General features: G+C 44.6%; 1 protein-coding gene and 1 pseudogene across 1 annotated transcript; both read left to right on the top strand.

Moving 5' to 3' along the window:
- Positions 1-1,792: 1,792 nt before the first annotated feature.
- Positions 1,793-10,354, top strand: LOC112070975 (granzyme K-like). The gene is made up of 5 exons (XM_024138435.2): positions 1,793-2,969; positions 3,147-3,318; positions 3,616-3,754; positions 9,392-9,541; positions 9,903-10,354. Exons 1-5 carry the CDS (start codon positions 2,906-2,908, stop codon positions 10,053-10,055), a joined length of 678 nt encoding a protein of 225 aa, XP_023994203.1. The 5' UTR covers positions 1,793-2,905; the 3' UTR covers positions 10,056-10,354.
- Positions 10,355-14,807: 4,453 nt separating this feature from the next.
- On the top strand, positions 14,808-17,275 carry LOC112070982 (granzyme A-like; annotated as a pseudogene).
- The last annotated feature ends 1,454 nt before the right edge of the window (positions 17,276-18,729 follow it).

Genomic DNA, 18,729 nt, shown 5'->3' with positions numbered 1-18,729 from the left:
ATGATCTGATTCTAGAGAACAGGACATGTTGTTGGACTGGGTATGATCGATTCTAGAGAACAGGACATGTTGTGACTGGGTATGATCTGATTCTAGAGAACAGGACATGTTGTAGGACTGGGTATGATCTGATTCTAGAGAACAGGACATGTTGTTGGACTGGGTATGATCTGATTCTAGAGAACAGGACATGTTGTAGGACTGGGTATGATCTGATTCTAGAGAACAGGACATGTTGTTGACTGGGTATGATCTGATTCTAGAGAACAGGACATGTTGAGGACTGGGTATGATCTGATTCTAGAGAACAGGACATGTTGTTTGACTGGGTATGATCTGATTCTAGAGAAAGGACATGTTGTAGGACTGGGTATGATCTGATCTTAGAGAAAGGACATGTTGTAGGACTGGGTATGATCTGATTCTAGAGAACAGGACATGTTGTAGGACTGGGTATGATCTGATTCTAGAGAACAGGACATGTTGTTGGACTGGTATGGTCTGATTCTAGAGAACAGGACATGTTGTTGGACTGGGTATGATCTGATTCTAGAGAAGGACATGTTGTAGGACTGGTATGATCTGATTCTAGAGAACAGGACATGTTGTTGGACTGGGTATGATCTGATTCTAGAGAACAGGACATGTTGTTAGGACTGGTATGATCTGATTTCTGAGAAACAGACATGTTGTTGGACTGGGTATGATCTGATTCTAGAGAACAGGACATGTTGTTGGAGGTATGATCTGATTCTAGAGAACAGACATGTTGTTGGACTGGGTATGATCTGATTCTAGAGAACAGGACATGTTGTTGGACTGGGTATGATCTGATTCTAGAGAACAGGACATGTTGTGGACTGGGTATGATCTGATTCTAGAGAACAGGCATGTTGTGACTGGATTGATCTGATTCTAGGAACAGGACATGTTGTTGGACTGGGTATGATTGATTCTAGAGAACAGGACACGTTGTTGGACTGGGTATGATCTGATTCTAGAGAACAGGACATTGTTGTGGACTGGGTATGACTGATTCTAGAGAACAGGACATGTTGTTGGACTGGGTATGATCTGATTCTAGAGAACAGGACATGTTGTAGGACTGGTATGATCTGATTCTAGAGAACAGACATGTTGTTGGACTGGGTATGATCTGATTCTAGAGAACAGGATAGATGCACAGAAATGCAGATAGAGTATGGAGGCTCATTTAACAAACTGATACGTTTCACTTCTATTTACTACTATTTATGGGTTGACTGTCTATCTATTTGTTACAATAGAAACTTCTGATCCACTGGAATTGTGACATAGTGAATTATAAGTGAATAATCTGTCTGTAAACAATTGTTGGAAAAATGACTTGTGTCATGCACAAAGTAAATGTCTAACCGACTTGCCAAAACTATAGTTTGTTAACAAGAAATGTGTGGAGTGGTTGAAAAACGAGTTTTAATTGACTCCAACTTAAGTGTATGTAAACTTCTGACTTCAACTGTAGGATTTTCAAGAAGCAAAGTTTCCGCGTTCAAACAACTGGGAACTCAGAAAAAAAGGTTATACTGGGAAAAATATTTTTGAACGGACATCCAAGTCATAAACTTTGGATCTTTCTAGAGCTCGACTGCAACCTGAAGATCACTGACATCATGATTGGACCCCCCCAGCAGACACATTTGTGGCCTGCTGGAGGTCATTTTTGCAGGGCCTCTGCAAGTGCTCCTCCTTGCACAAAGGCGGAGGTAGCGATCCTGCTGCTGGGTTCAGGAGACGGCCTCCTCCAGGCCTCCTCCACGTCTCCTGATGTACTGGCCTGTCTCCTGGTAGCCCCTCCATGCTCTGGACACTACGCTGACAGACACAGCAAACCTTCTTGCCACAGCTCGCATTGATGTGCCATCCTGGATGAGCTGCACTACCTGAGCCACTTGTGTGGGTTGTAGACTCCGTCGCATGCTACCACTAGAGTGAAAGCACCGCCAGCATTCAAAAGTGACCAAAACATCAGCCAGGAAGCATAGGAACTGAGAAGTGGTCTGTGGTCACCACCTGCAGAACCACTCCTTTATTGGGGGTGTCTTGCTAATTGCCTATAATTTCCACCTTTTGTCTATTCCATTTGCACAACAGCATGTGACATTTATTGTCAATCAGTGTTGCTTCCTAAGTGGACAGTTTGATTTCACAGAAGTGTGATTGACTTGGAGTTACATTGTGTTGTTTAAGTGTTCCCTTTATTTTTTTGAGCAGTGTATATACAGTCCATTCAGAAAGTTTTCAGACCCCTTGACTTATTTCCACATTTTGTTCCGTTACAGCCTTAGTCTAAAATTGATGAAAACATTTTTTTTCCCTCAATCTACACACAACACCCCCCCAAAGCAAAACCTCTTTTTTTAAATTTAATTTTAGCAAATTTATTAAAAATAAAAAACAAAACACATTTGCATAAGTATTCAGACCCTTTACTCAGTACTTTGTTGAAGCACCTTTGGCAGCGATTACAGCCTCATGTCTTCTTGGGTATGACGCTACAAGCTTGGCACACCTGTATTTGGGGAGTTTCTCCCATTCTTCTCTGCTGATCCTCTCAAGCTCTGCCAGGTTGGATGGGGAGCGTCGCTGCACAGCTATTTTCAGGTCTCTCCAGAGATGTTTGATCGGGTTCAAGTCCGGGCTCTGGCAAAGTATTGTGACTGTGTTGACCAGTGTCTGGAAACTGAGGGTGTTGGCTGTCTGTGTGAGTTTCTGACTTGTTACCACGACCACATCCTTTGAGTTGAGCATAAACAGCGGTTCAAAAGTCAGAGAGAGACCAGAGCTCCTCACAGCTTTCTTCACACCAACATCAGAACAACATTAGACAGCATCTCTACACCAGAGCCTTCTGAAGGACACGACCATGACACACATCATAGTCGTCTGTCTCTGGGTCGTCACTATTCTCCCGTTGTATCTGCACACAGGTAAGAGTCTCTGTGTGCCTGTGTATGTGTGGGTACAATGCACGCCATCGTATCTGATCTTCTCCATTGTCTTGGTGCTCAGTGTCTGTATACGTTCAGTGTCTGTCAGTATGTATGTACCCATGTTGCCTGTCTTCACTGATCCACTTCGATGTATACTTTCATATTTCCTCCAAGGTGATTGTGCAAAGATCATTGGTGGAGCGGAGGTGGTGCCTCACTCTTTACCCTACATGGCCCGATTGGAGAACGGCAAAGGTGATCTGGTCTGTGGAGGGATCCTCATCAGCGAGTCATGGGTCCTGACTGCAGCCCACTGTAAAGTAAAAAAGGGCTTGTCCTCACATTTGTAGGTTGTCACAATACTAAATGTTTTTTTTTGTTCATCTTTTGTAATATTGTTTTTTGTTTAATTGCTGAGAAAATATGTATTAATACAAATATATATTTTTTTATTACGCAAGCTGAAATGAATTAAGTCAAACTGTATCGTGCTGAATGTCAATGTTTAATTTTGTGGTGTAACATCGATCTGTGATCCTATACTGTATATTCAGAGATGCTAGTGTATCCAACACGTCTCCATGTACATTTTTTCAAAGGAATGTATTGTCTAACGAAATCGGATTCTGGATATTGTCTTTAGAATAAAGAGGGTCAACCTGGGTGTCCACTCCGTAAATGCAACTGAGAAGGCTTACAGACAGGTCAGAGATGTGGAGAACCACGTTCCTTATCCCGACTACAATGCTGCGGACCACCGCCACGACATCATGCTGCTACAGGTCAGGATCATTCAGAAACAATAAATTGCACCAAACATAATCCATGATATTTATCATTCAAAAGTAGGTGTAAAAACAGATTGAGAGACCCACCACGTGTATTTGAGAATAATGTTGTTTTTAATTTAAAGTAATAACAACAACAACAACAAATAATGGATTGGATTTATAAATAGCGCCTTTCTACCTACGGATGTACTCAAAGCGCTTACATAGTAAAGGGGAAACACCTCGTCCGCGGTCAATGTGTGGCACCCAGTTGGGAGATGTGGGAAACCATTGTTTGTACCAGAACGTTCACGACACATCAGCTAATAAGATACATATACTTGTGTCACCTTGCATGTGTCCTAGTGATGCGCGTGTTGACTCATAACCCGCAGGCCAAGCGGTTATATCCACGGGGCAGTCGGGTTTAGGGTCATTCAATAAGGGCGATTTGAATAAAGCGAAAACAATCTTTAAAATATCCATACATGTATAATTATTGTGCAGTTTATATCTATAGTTTATATCTATAGGCTACCTGGAGGTTATTCTTGCAGTAGTACATAAACCTAAATTTAACCGTAGGGCTTAACCGTACGTGCGCCAAATAGACTACACGCCAATCACCAAATCATGCTAATGGCAACAGGCAGAACAAGTTAATGTCAATCCACGGAGGCAAAAGTGACATTGTCGGGGTTTAATTCAATAAGACAAAAACTGCGAAAGAAGAGTTAAAAAAGAGTAGGGAGGGCCAGAACAGTAATATTTGGCTAAGATTGGTAAAGTGTTATGAGGATGATAGCAGTGCCGTCTATGTTATGTGATTGTGAGGCGCTGTACAAATTCCACAGTCACAACACGACCGAGGTAAAGACAGTTTCAAGTTGGATATTCAACGGATATTAGCGCTTTCAAACGACTTGAGCCACAGACTCCAAATCAGTGTCATGATGTTTGAAAAATTGCACAAAACATTGCACAGGTCTTATTTTCACGATTTGGGCATTCATTTGCTTTCCAAAGCTAATAAACATGTGGAAATTTGAGCAGCATTTTGTATTCCTAGTTTAATTAGTTAGGGAGCGTAAACAAAGTACAAACTTTTTTGACATTTGAATTTCAATAGCTCCTTGGTCATGTGACCTACTTGACTCAAACAAGGTTCAGAATGTCCACTCAGTGGGCCTACAAATTGCACATCCTTTGGTTTCTCCATTTTCATCTCAGGTGATTTTACATGAATTTTGTGAACTTTTGAATTTCAATAGCTACTTGGTCATGTGACCTACTGACAAGGTTCAGAATGTCCACTCAGTGGGCCTACACATTGCGCATCCTTTGAATTTGTCCATTTTCAACTCACAATATTTTACATACATTTTTCAAACTTTCTAATTTGTGACCTACTGACCTTAATAAACTATTTTCAGAATGTCCACGGACTGGCATAGACGGGCACTGCGAGACGTCCAGTGCGGTAACGCGACCGATCCCAGAGAAGCTGGCGGGAGCCCCGGGGAGAGTTCTCTTTTCTTTGTGAAGGGCAGGGCGCCCTGGAATGGGTTCGCCCCAAGAGAGGGGCCCAAGCCTGGAAAGCGTTGCGGTTCCGGTGGAGTCCGGTGAGCTCTCGCTGGCCCTTGAAAATCCAGGGGAGAGGGTGTAAATCTCGCGCCGAGCCGTACCCATATCTGCAGCAGGTCTCCAAGGTGAACAGCCTCTGACATGTTAGAACAATGTAGGAAAGGGAAGTCGGCAACTCAGATCCGTAACTTTCGGGATAAGGATTGGCTCTAAGGGCTGCGTCGTCAGGCTGGGGTGCGAAGCAGGGCTCGAGCCGCGGCTGGGGGAGCAGTTGCTCCGTCGCCCTCCTCTCGCCACCGTTGGAAGTTCGTTGTGCGGCCCATCTCGCAGTATATCATGCGTGGTCTCGCAAGGGGCTGCGTGCGGGGGTTTGTCGGGGTGGTGTCCGTCGGCGGACCGAAAGTGGGCCGGTGGGAGGTTGGGTCTGGCGGTTGGTGGCAACGACTCGGGACACGCCCTTCTCGCGGATCTGCCCAGCTACAGCGCTCGCCGGCCCCGTTCGTGTTGGGACTCTGCCGGGTTGCGTCGGCCAGGGCATAGCAGCTGACTTTTAACTGGTGCGGACCAGGGGAATCCGACTGTTTACTTAAAACAAAGCATCGCGAAGGCCCGAGGTGGGTGTTGACGCGATGTGATTTCGGCCCAGTACTCTGAATGTCAAAGTGAAGAAATTCAATGAAACGTGGGTCAATGGTGGGAGTAACAATGACTCTCTTAAGGAGTCCTGAGCCTTAGTAAGGGAGATAACGAGGTATCCCTCTAGCAGGGCTCTTCCAATCCCTCCCTGTATGTCACCTGTTTTCAGGTGTCGCTAACGATGCAAACCAAAACGAGAGTTACCTTGGTACTAGTCCGTACGCAAAGGGAGTCCTACAGATGGTGACGGCTGTTGATCGTTAAAAGGAAGGCAGCAGTCGGTCCTAGAATATGGGTCTTTCCGTAAAGCATGAAAATGTGACGGCAGTTACACCAGACTCAATGATTTGCTGCGGGGCTCTTGTAAACGAATCCTGACCTTGATAGGAAGCCAATCAGATAATGATGGCTCGAACGCATCCCTGGCTTTGGCTGGGAGGGTGGGTGAGTTAAGACCTGGGAGACGGCTGATGAAAGTGTACTTACTGGCATCAGTCTGATCACAGAGCGGCTGTGGTGAAACGTTTAAACACACGTCCCCCGTATACTTAGCTAACTCTAAACCGCAAAGGTTTGAAATCGGGCGCTGCCTTCGGCTGGACCCGCTAACAGTGGAGCACTAAATGGAGATGGAATGTGCTTAGCGTTTATGGACACCGCCAGGTCTCAGGTCCGCCTGGGTGTGGGACTCTACACGTTCTATGTGGGAGCTCTCCTCCACTCTCCTCATACATGTAGTAGAGATGGCATGTGCCTTACCATTAGCTGACACTACCAGGCCTCAGGCTTGCCTGAATGCGGGACACCACACATTGTAGGTGGGGAGGTCTCCTCTACGCTCACTAGACTCGAGGCGGAGACTAAACCAATTGGCCCTGTAGTGATAGGGCATTGCATGAATCTGGATCATGCCCAACGAAGTGGGGAGAGGTATCTCCAGCTTGTCTGGGGAGGGAGGCCTACATCTGATGTGGGTAGTACCATCCACGCCCATTGATTTGCTGCGGACCCATGAAACGGACGGGCACGGATCACTGAATGTCAACTTGACGAAATTCAAAGGACCATACCCACCTGTCGCGGTCGCACTCAAATCCCCCAAGTATATTTGGTGTATGTGCTTGGCTGTGGAGCCAATGGTGCGAAGCTACTGTCTGTGGGATTATGACTTGAACGCCTCTAAGTCAGAATCCCCCTTAAACGTAACGAAACGTAACGATAGCCTGCCTCTTTTGGCAGGTGAGTAGAGCCATTCGTGACGGGATTGGGGTGCGGCCGCATGAGTTGCCGGCCCACTCCTGATGCGCATCGCATGTTTGTGTGGAACCTGGTGCTAAATCACTTGTAGACGACCTGATTCTGGGTCAGGGTTTTGTACATAGCAGAGCAGCTCACTCGCTGCGATCTATTGAAAGTCAGATCTCGATCCAAGCTTTTGTCGGGGACGGAAGGCGTCTTCCTCCACCTTCCTCCTTCTTTACTTACGGGTTACCAGGTTCACACAGAAGGGCCAGAGGCCAGACACAGAATGTGAGAGAGCCCAGGCAGGCGGGTAGAAGGCGTATGACATTTACATGGGGCTCTGGATAGTAATGGGCTAGGTGGTGGTCGCCGATCGTCCCGGGCCCGTCCTCTGGTGGGACTGTGAGTCAGGTTGGGACTCGCTGTGGAAGTCAAAGGGTCACCAGGTGCGCGAGGAGCCCTCCAACAAGACAGAGGGAACTCAGAGTCTGAGCAGGGACGGCGGGACTCGCGGGCCATGGAGGTTGGAGTGGGGACTTAGTCTCTGAGTGGAAAAAAGAGGGCGGTTGCACAAAGCCTGTTTCGGGTTACCAGGTGCACATAGCCTGTTTCGGGTTACCAGGTGCACATAGCCTGTTTCGGGTTACCAGGTGCACATAGCCTGTTTGGGTTACCAGGTGCACATAGCCTGTTTCGGGTTACCAGGTGCACATAGCCTGTTTCGGGTTACCAGGTGCACATAGCCTGTTTCGGGTTACCAGGAGCACGTGGTTCCTGACAGTAGGAATATAGACGTCTTAGTGTCCGGGGAGGGGTGCTTAAGTGTGGGTGCCCCGGTTCGCCTGGTGGGCAGGGTTATGGAGATGGCTGAGCCCCGGCCGGGACGCGGTGATGCCCAGTGAGAGGGGTGTTGACTGTGTAGGGAGAGTGGGTGTGGAGGCCTAGAGGTCTGTCGTTCCAGGGAGTAAGCTATACACTCTCAGGCCTAGGAAGAGGGCAGGCAGGCAGGCAGGCAGGGAGTGTAGGCCTAGAGGCCTGGAGTCGGAGGTCACCAGGTCAATGGGGGCCTGCCTGGAGGTCAGGAAGGCCCTAGGGAGAAGGCCCAAGTGAATAGGTGAGTGAGTGACACTGTCCTTCAGGGGAACAGAGAAGGCAATTAATGTAAAAACGTGTGAGATGAAAATGGACAAATTCAAAGGATACGGAATGTGTAGGCCCACAGTGTACATTCTGAACCCTTGTTTGAGTTCAGTAGGTCACATGACCAATTAGCTATTGAAATTAGAATGTATGTAAACACGTGTGATATGAAAATGGGCAAACAACAGGGTGTGCCATGTATAAGGCTAGTCAGTGGATATTCTGAAAGTAGTATGAGGGTTGTAGGTTACATGACCAGGGAACTATTGAAATTACAAAAGTTAAAAAATGTTATGTAAAACCGTGTGAGATGAAGATGAACTAAAGAGTGTGCAATGTGTAGGCCCACTGAGTGGACATTCTGAACCTTGGTTGAAGTCACCAGGTCACATGACCAAGGAGCTATTAAAAAAAAATTAAAAAAATGAAACACTTACATAAAATCACCTGAGATGAAAAGGGACAAACAAAAGGGTGTGCAATATATAAGATTAGTCAGTGGACACTGAACCTTGGTTGAGGTCAGTAGGTCACGTGACCAAGGAGCTATTGAAATTTAACATTTTGAAAAATTCATGTAAAATCGTGTGAAATGAAAAATGGACAAACGAAAGTTTGTGCTACATTTAAGGCTACTCAGTGGACATTCTGAACCTTGGTTTTTCAGTCCAGTAGGTCACGTGACCACCAAAGACCTATTGAAATTAGAAAGTTTGAAATAATTAATGTAAAACAAATCCTGCACCACCTGTCAACACAGCGTTCTGACATTTTTGACTGTAGCAAACCTGTATTTGCAGGTTAGGGTTTGGTGCGATTTTTCACATGATCAGATATAGTCGGGCGGTTTCCAATGGGTTATTAGCAATTGCGGGCGGGTGAACAAACCGCCGACCTGCGCACCACTAATGTGTCCCCCCATACTACCTACGCATACACACATAACACCTGTCTCTTATACACATCTAGATGTGTATAAGAGACAGTCCCGGCTGGGACAGAGTGCTCTGTGGCCGGATGGGGATTAACGATAGAAAACGGTAACAGGTCAGCCCAGTCCTGTTGTCTGTAGACGTCACCGTGATCAACAGAGCCAAGTGTAATTCCGGAAAATACTACAACTTCAACCCTATCATCTATGGAGGCATGCTGTGTGCTGGTTACGTTGGATGTCAGCAGCCGGCTGATGCTTGTCAGGTGCGTGCGTGTGTAACGGATGTGAAATGGCTATCTAGTTAGCGGTGGTGCGCGCTAATAGCCTTTCAATCGGTGACGTCACTTGCTCTGAGACCTTGAAGTAGTGGTTCCCCTTGCTCTGCAAGGGCCGCGGCTGTTGTGGAGCGATGGGTAACGATGCTTCGTGGTTGACTGTTGTTGATGTGTGCAGAGGGTCCCTGGTTCGAGCCCGGGTTGGGGTGAGGGGACGGACGTTAAATTATACTGTTACACGTGTGTGTGTGTGTGTGTGTGTGTGTGTGTGTGTGTGTGTGTGTGTGTGTGTGTGTGTGTGTGTGTGTGTGTGTTGTGTTAAAGTAATATTGTGCTGTGTGGTTTTCAGGGAGACTCTGGTGGCCCGTTGGTGTGTGGAGGTAAACTAAGGGGAGTCGTGTCCTTCGGGCATGGATGTGGTCGCAAGACCAAACCTGGGGTGTACACACTCATATCTAAATACCAGGACTGGATCAATACAAACATCCAGACCGCTGGCTGATTTAGCCAACTTCTGTCTATTCTGAAAAACATTGATATATTATGAGCAAAATGCCATTTAATATAATTATTTTTTTAGCAACTGGAAAACACAAAGTGTCTTTCTCCTTAAATGTGAATTAATATCAATAAAAAAATCACTAATCAAATGAGCATGTTGTGAACAGTCAAGAAGTGAAAGTATAACATTGTTCTCTGAATTATTGGGTGATATAACGCAACAATTTGATATACATTATTGCTTCTGTATGCTTACTTTTTACTTTTCCTGCATTTGAAAATCAATTAAAAAAACATCTTAAAAGCCCCAATTATTATATGAATTATTTTAGTACCACATCGACTGCTAAGCCCCGCCCATCACAACACCAGAGGTGCGTTCAGTTCTCTTGAACGTCTGCTATGTTGCTGAACGTTTCTCCAAAAATGTTCTCGAACAGACTGAGGTATGTTTGCTCCCGTTTGGTGGGTGGCGAGGTGTAGCTTAATGCAATAAGTGATGTATTTAAAAGGGCAGTGGCCATGCTGACAGCGTTCCCCAACCCACAACCCGAATCGGGTTTTTTAACTGGTCGTTTAGTACAGACCCGTTTCCATTCAATTGAACGTTTCAGAACGTAAAAACATACTGAATGCAGCCCTGTTGTAAGCCCTGCCCACTAGCATCACGTCTTCTGCAGTGAGAAAGACAAAGAATGAAAGTGAGAGAAACGTAAAAATAAAAAATAAACATATTTATGTTTATTTATTTTCCCTTTTGTACTTTCACTATTTGCACATCGTTACAACACTGTATATATACACATCATCAAGCTGGAGGCCCTAGGTCTCAACCCCGCCCTGTGCAATTGGGTCCTGGACTTCCTGACGGGCCGCCCCCAGGTGGCCGCCCCCGCCTCCACTTCGCTGACCCTCAACACTGGGGCCCCACAAGGGTGCGTGCTCATCCCCCTCCTGTACTCCCTGTTCACCCACGACTGCATGGTCATGCACGCCTCCAACTCAATCATCAAGTTTGCAGATGACACAACAGTAGTGAGCTTGATTACCAACGGCGACGAGACAGCCTACAGGGAGGAGGTGAGGGCACTCGGAGTGTGGTGTCAGGAAAACAACCTCTCACTCAACGTCAACAAAACAAAGGAGATGATCGTGGACTTCAGGAAACAGCAGAGGGAGCACCCCCCTATCCACATCGAAGGAACAGCAGTGGAGAAGGTGGAAAGTTAAGTTCCTGGGCGTACACATCACGGACAAACTAAAATGATCCACCCACACAGACAGTGCGGTGGAGAAGGCGCAACAGCGCCTCTTCAGCATCAGGAGGCTGTAGAAATGTGGCTTGTCACCCAAAACCCTGACAAACTTTTACAGATGCACAATTGAGAGCATCATGTCGGGCTGTATCACAGTCTGGTACGGCAACTGCACCGCCCTCAACTGCAAGTCTCTCCAGAGGGTAGTGAGGTCTGCACAACGCATCACCGGGGACAAACTACCTGCCCTCCATGACACCTACACCACCCGATGCCACAGGAAGGCCATAAAGATCATCAAGGACAACAACCACCCGAGCCACTGCCTGTTCACCCCGCTATCATCCAGAAGGCGAGGTCAGTACAGGTGCATCAAAACTGGGACCGAGAGACTGAAAAACAGCTTCTATCTCAAGGCCATCAGACTGTTAAACAGCCACCACTAACTCAGAGAGGCTGCTGCCTACATTTAGACCCAATCACTGGCCACTTTAGTAAATGGATCACTAGTCACTTTAAACAATGCCACTTTAATAATGTTTACATATCTTACATTACTCATATGATGTGGCAGGTAGACTAGTGGTTAGAGAGTTGGGCTGGTAACCAAAAGGTTGGTGGATCGAATCCCTGAGCTGACAAGGTAAAAATCTGTTGCTTTGCCCCTGAACAAGGCAGTTAACCCACTGTTCCTAGGCCGTCATTGTAAATAAGAATTTGTTCTTAACTGACTGCCTGGTTAAATAAATGAAATATATGTATATACTGTATTTTATACCATTTATTGCACCCTTGCCTATGCCGCTCAGCCATCGCTCATCCATATATTTATATGTACATATTCTCATTCACCCCTTTAGATTTGTGTGTATTAGGTAGTTGTTGGGAAATTGTTAGATGACTTGTTAGATATTACTGCACTGTCAGAACTAGAAGCACAAGCATTTCACTACACTCGCATTAACATCTGCTAGCCATGTATGTGACAAATTAAATCTGATTTGCTGTACTTAATGACAATTGAAATGTCTTTATTATTTTGGAACTTCTCTTAGTGTAATGTTTACTGTTAACTTCTGTTTATTTCACTTTTGTTTATTACCTACTTCTCTTGCTTTTACAATGTTAACATATGTTTCCCATGCCAATAAAGCCCCTTGAATTAAATTGAAATGGACCGAGAGTGCTGCCACGTTCAAAACATCTCAGAACTGGGAAGTTGGAAATTTCCGACTTCAGTGTGTTCATAACAACTGGGAACTCGGAAGAAAATGAGCTCCGACTGGGAAAAAATCCAACTAGGGAACTTGGGCCTCTTTCTAGAGCTCCGACTTTCGGACCTGAAGATGACTGACGTCATGATTTGACCTCGTATTCTTCCGAGTTCCCAGTTGTTTTGAACGCGGCTTGCGTCACAGGGGGTCAGGAGGAGATGAGACACCCCACCTACCCAGCGGACCAATCAGACTGACACATTAACCTTTTTAACACCTCACCCCTGCAGCGATTGGGTTTCCTGGGAAAATAACACACTTGCACTTTTCACAAACTAACTCAAACTGCAGAACCAAATAACTCACCTGAAGTGCAGACCAAAAATATATATATTTTCCTTTATTTAACTAGGCAAGTCAGTTAAGAAAAAAATCGTATTTTCTATGACGGCCTAGGAACAGTGGGTTAACTGATTTGTTCAGGGGTAGAACGACAGATTTGTACCTTGTCAGCTCAGGGTTTCGATCTTGCAATTTTTCGGTTACTAGTCCAACGCTCTAACCACTAGACTACCTAATCTAGATTATATTTATATGGTGCAGACGTCATCACGTCATTATGAGATACAGTATGTTATCTAGAGACGGGGTGACACAATTCCCGTAACTGCCGCCAAACTCCCTGTTTTTACAGGAATCCTGGTTGGGAGTATTCCCAGATTTCCTGCTTATTCCCTCCGTGATTTATATTTTTGTAACCCTATCGAGATCATTCATCTACTGTCCTCAATGTGTCCAATTATGTCAATGACCCACTCAGCTTGTGTCCCGGCTCCCTAATGAAAAGGACAGAGTAAATCAGGAAGCCTTTCATCTGCAGTTGAATAGTGGAGGCGTCATATTACTTTTAAAAACACGGAAATAGTTCCAATGGTTTTTCCCCCGTTCATTTTTCACATTTGGAATTTTACCCAAAAAATTCAATTTATTGTTACTTTGGCGTGACATTTTGATAGCCGTGTAATTCTCTCTCTGACAAGGTGCATTTTACCAATATATTCGCCTCAATTTACTCTCAAATTCGCAATGATAAAAAGTTACCTTGTCCGAGAGAGATTTGCATGGTTATCAAAACATCACGCCAGGGTAAGCCTCTGTAACCAACTTCACATAGCCCCCCCCAGAAGAAAGGCACACGGACACCAACACTTCAGGTTGACTTGGTTTTAATCTGCAATAAAATATATAAAACAGTGAAGACACGCATTAACAGGACGGTCACAGCCACACGTTCGTTCACTTCTCTCGGACTGAAGAGCGGGCAGACCAACTTTCCAAATAAGGGAGAAGCACTCGAAACCCACTAGTTGTTCTTTCAAAGAAAATAGGAAATCCGAAGATCTCTCGTATTGACAACCTTACTACAATGGCAGCAAATATTTTTATGAATTCGACAACACATAACGAAACTTTATTTATATCACACCTTTTCCTGAAGTGAATGGTTTCACCCACTACTCTACCCGCGACCTGCGGTGTTCTTTGATATCTACATTGCGCATGAGGTTGATGGAAACTCTTATTAAATGTTCACTTTGTCACACCTACACGAAACACAGACCTTATAGTTCTAAAAATCCCTGATGGAAAAATGATTGGTGTAAAAACGATTGGAACCATTTCCGTGTTTTATGACTCCATACTGTGGTACTCAATAGCCTTGATCTAGATCAGTCATTTTGTCGTAGCCCTGAACCAGCTCACCTGATTCACCCAGTCAAGGGCTTGATGATTAGTTGATAAGTTGAATCAGGTGTGATAGATCAAACACATGTGGAAAATCTCAATTGCACACTCCTCACTTCCTCTCTCCCCATTGGAGTTTTGTCATCCAATGGGTTTTGAGGAAGGAGGTGAGTGCAGTATGGAACATTGAGCAATGGTGGAAGCATTGTGTGAATCTGTTGTCTCGAGTACAGTTGGTGAGAATGACTGGAGGATGGTAAAGAAGAGTGGAGTAAAAAGGGCTGGAAATTAACAGCAGTTTGTGGTTGGAGTGTGATTCACAAGCAATTCCTAGACCTCCTCACCCTCCTGGACCACCTCACCAAACTAGACAGTAAACTACTTTTTGTGGACCGAGGGTCATTGTGTAAAGCCCTAATACTACTGGAGTAAATGATAAACTCTTGTTTATCCTTTTATAATTTGTTTTGTCATCTTGTTTTGCACATTCAGTCATCTTGTTTTAATGAAATTGTGATTTAAGGTGGTGAATGGGGACATTTAAGTAAAATGGTAGATGATGTGATTGTGTGTATGTGTGTGTGTGTGTGTGTGTGTGTGTTTCCACTTTGAGGTGAACATCAGACCACATCCTCTATAATAAGTATAAAGAGAGAGATCAGAGAGCATCACAGCACAGTAGACTTTGAACTACTGAGGTTACATCAGAGTTAAATAACCATGATCTTCTCCACTGCAGCCAGTTTCTGGACCTCTACCATGATCCTTCTATATCTGCACTCAGGTAGGTGTGTGTTTATGTTTATGTTATCCGACAAATATAAATATTATTATTTTTCTAATTAGTTACTGTTGGTGTTTTGTCCCTGCTCCTAGGTGACTGTGCGGAGATCATTGGTGGAAAGGAGGTGAAGCCTCACTCCTTACCCTACATGGCTCTACTGGAGGACAACAAAGGAAACAAAATGTGTGGAGGAATCCTGAACCCAGCATGGGTTTGACTGCAGCCCACTGTACTGGGTAGGTCCAATATCTGTCACGCCTTGACCATAGAGAGCCCTCGGGTTCTCTATGGTGTTTTAGGTCAGGGTGTGACTAGAGGGGTTTCTAGGTATTATATTTCTATGTTGGTGTGTGTATGGTTCCCAATTGGAGGCAGCTGATATTCGTAACCTCTAAATTGGGATCATACTTAGTGTGTCCTTTTTCCCACTGCATTGTGGGATGTTGTTTTGTATGAGTGCCCATGTGCTCGACGTATTTCACGATCGTTATATCTTTGTTGTTTTGAAAGTCTCACATTCATTAGAATGTTGATCTCTACTCACACTGCGCCTCAGTCCAATTATTCATACGACGGTCGTGACAATATCAGTGTTTTTGTCCTTGTACAGATGTTGTCACTGTATGGTTTGCTTAGCAACTCTGTCTCAAATGTTATATTATTTTACGTTGTGCTTCTGAGGTTGTGTCATTGTAGTTGTTGGGCTGCTTCCTTCATCTGATTAACCAGAAGGTTGTTTCTGTCTGAAGCATCAACAAGGTGTTTCTAGGGTCCACTCCATCAAACAGGAGGAGAAGGACACTAGACAGGTCCGTAAGGTTAAAGGTCGCGTCCTCATCCTATTATGACCCCGGATTCAAAGTCAACGACATCATGCTGTTGAAGGTCAGTCATTAGGGTGTCAGACATTATTCACATCTGAAGAGTGAAGTAGTCTACTACTGGGTCAGACATATTCACATCTAGAGACAGGTGAAGGTCAGTCACTACTGGTGTCAGACATTAACATCTAGAGACGAGTGAAGATCAGTCACTACTGGTGTCAGACATTATTCACATCTAGAGACAGGTGAAGGTCAGTCACTACTGGTGTCAGACATTTATCACATCTAGAGACAGGTGAAGGTCAGTCACTACTGGTGTCAGACATTATTACATCTAGAGACAGGTGAAGGAGAATTGACATAACCTTCTTCTTTCAGTTGGATAAGAAAGTAAAGCCGACTACGCAGTGAGACTCTCAGACGTTACTGTCCTCTGGCAGACGTCAAGCAGGGACCGCCTGCTCAGGTCTGGATGGGGAGCCACCAGAACAATGCTAAAACCATGTCTGACGTCCTGAAATTACCAACGTCACCGTGATCGACAGGAGGAAGTGTAACGCTCGACTACTACAACTTGACCCCATCATCACCTACAACATGCTGTGTGCCGGGTCTGTGGACAAAAACCAGGGTGGACTCATGTCAGGTGTGTGTGTGAATGTCAGAGAGGGCTGGTGGGAGGTGCAGTAGGAGCGGGACTCATTGTAACAGCTGAAATGAGTTATTGGAGTGGTCAAAACATCAAACATGTGGAACCCACATGTTTGACTCCGTTATCGATGCCATTACAGCCATTACAATGACGATTCTCCTAAAAGTCCTCCTACCAGCCTTTGTGTGTCAGTGGTACTCGCTGATAAAGTTAATATTTTGCAGGGAGCCAATGATCAACCATTGATACATGAGTTAAACTTTATATATTGTTGTAAATGACAAAGTAATCATGTATGAATTGATGTGCTGTGTGTTTCAGGGAGACTCCGGTGGCCCGTTGGTGTGTGAGGTGAACTAAGGAGCGGGTCGTGGTCGGTACAAAATGTGGCATCAAGGACAACCTGGGGTGTACACACTCATATCAAACATGTACCTTGATTGGATAAACAAAACATGAGGAAGTCACTGATTGACTGATACCTGCTTTCTCAGGCTTCCTTAATAATTGTAAATTATTTAATATTTACTGAATTTGAATTATAGCTCATGTGCTGGAAGCTGTAAAGTATGTTTGATCTCTTGCCAAGCTTTGTGTGAATAAGTGCAGTAATGTAAACCTAAACATGTGATGTAAGTACAAAATGGAAAATATGGATATTGACTTTGCTCACTAAAATGTGAAAACAAACAGACATTTCAGGTGTTTTACTATCCTTTTAAATGGAACTTGTGTATTCAACCTGACATGTCAAGTCTTGTACTAGTTGAAAATAAATCACATGTGATAGTTCAAGACTGGAAGTGTCGTCTTTTTAAACATGAAAATAACACAGTGAGAACGTCTTTATCTGAAACACCACTCTTCCTGCACCTTACGTCCAACCTTAACCACTCAACCTTAGTAGGCTACAGAAACGACACATCCTCGGGCCCGACGTAGTCATCGGGAAGAACTGTTATAGAACCCAGATCGTCATACATGAGGTCCAATTCAATGAGTGTATAACCTGAGGGAGTGTTCTAGAATTCATTGGACAACATCTAGTAAGCCATATACTACATTAAAAAGATTTTAAAAACTGTAGAAATCATTAGGTGAATATCACAGCAATCACAACACTGACAGTGAGTAATACTGCCAAACACAATCGTTCACTTATATGCAGATTAATTATGGACATTTTCAGAAATTACAACGCGAAAATAAAATGAATCCTATGGTGACGACTTCATACAGATGCTTTCTACAGCCCTCAAAGTATATTTTACAGTGGAGTACCAAAATGGCGTTTGCGGTGGCTTGAAAACAGTGCCCTCTTGTCGTCTGGTGTTTAACAAAATCAAATAAAAATTGTCACATGCGCCTCAAACAAGTTGTAGACTTAACGTGAAATTCTTACTTACAAGCCCTTAACCAATAATGCAGTTCAAGAAATAGAGTTAAGAAAATATTTACTAAATAAAATGTACACTTTTTAAAATTAAAGTAACACAAATACAATAACGGGCTATATATAGGGGTGCCGGTACGAATCAATGTGCGGGGTACAGGTTAGTGAGGTAATTTGAATATGTGGTAGGGGTAAAGTGACTATGCGAATAGTAATTAACCAGCGAGTAGCAGCAGTGTAAAAAAAGGGAGGGGGTGTCAATACAAATAGTCCGGGTGGCCATATGATTAATTGTTCACTAGTCTTATGGATTGGGGGTAGAAGCTGTTAACGAGCCTTTTGGACCAAGACTTGGCGCTCTGGTACAACTTGCCGTGGTGTAAGGGAGAGAACAGTCTATGACTTGGGTGACTAGAGTCTTTGACAATTTTTTGGGCCTTCAATACAGGACTAAGATCGAATCGTACTACACCGGCTCTAACGCTCGTTGGATGTGGCAGGGCTTGCAAACCATTACAGACTACAAAGGGAGCACAGCCGAGAGCTGCCCAGTGACACGAGCCTACCAGACGAGCTAAACTACTTCTATGCTCGCTTCGAAGCAAATAATACTGAAACATGCATGAGAGCACCAGCTGCTCCSGGAAGACTGTGATCACRCTCTCCGCAGCCGATGTGAGTAAGACCTTTAAACAGGTCAACATTCACAAGGCCGTAGGGCCAGATGAATTATCAGGACATGTACTGCGAGCATGCGCTGACCAACTGGCAAGTGTCTTCACTGACATTTTCAACAGCTCTCTGTC

The sequence above is a fragment of the Salvelinus sp. IW2-2015 genome, unplaced genomic scaffold (genome assembly GCF_002910315.2).
Source record: "Salvelinus sp. IW2-2015 unplaced genomic scaffold, ASM291031v2 Un_scaffold1481, whole genome shotgun sequence".
Classification (NCBI taxonomy): domain Eukaryota; kingdom Metazoa; phylum Chordata; class Actinopteri; order Salmoniformes; family Salmonidae; genus Salvelinus; species Salvelinus sp. IW2-2015.
The sequence above is the reverse complement of the archived record's forward strand: the minus strand, read 5'-3'. Positions and strand labels throughout refer to the sequence as shown.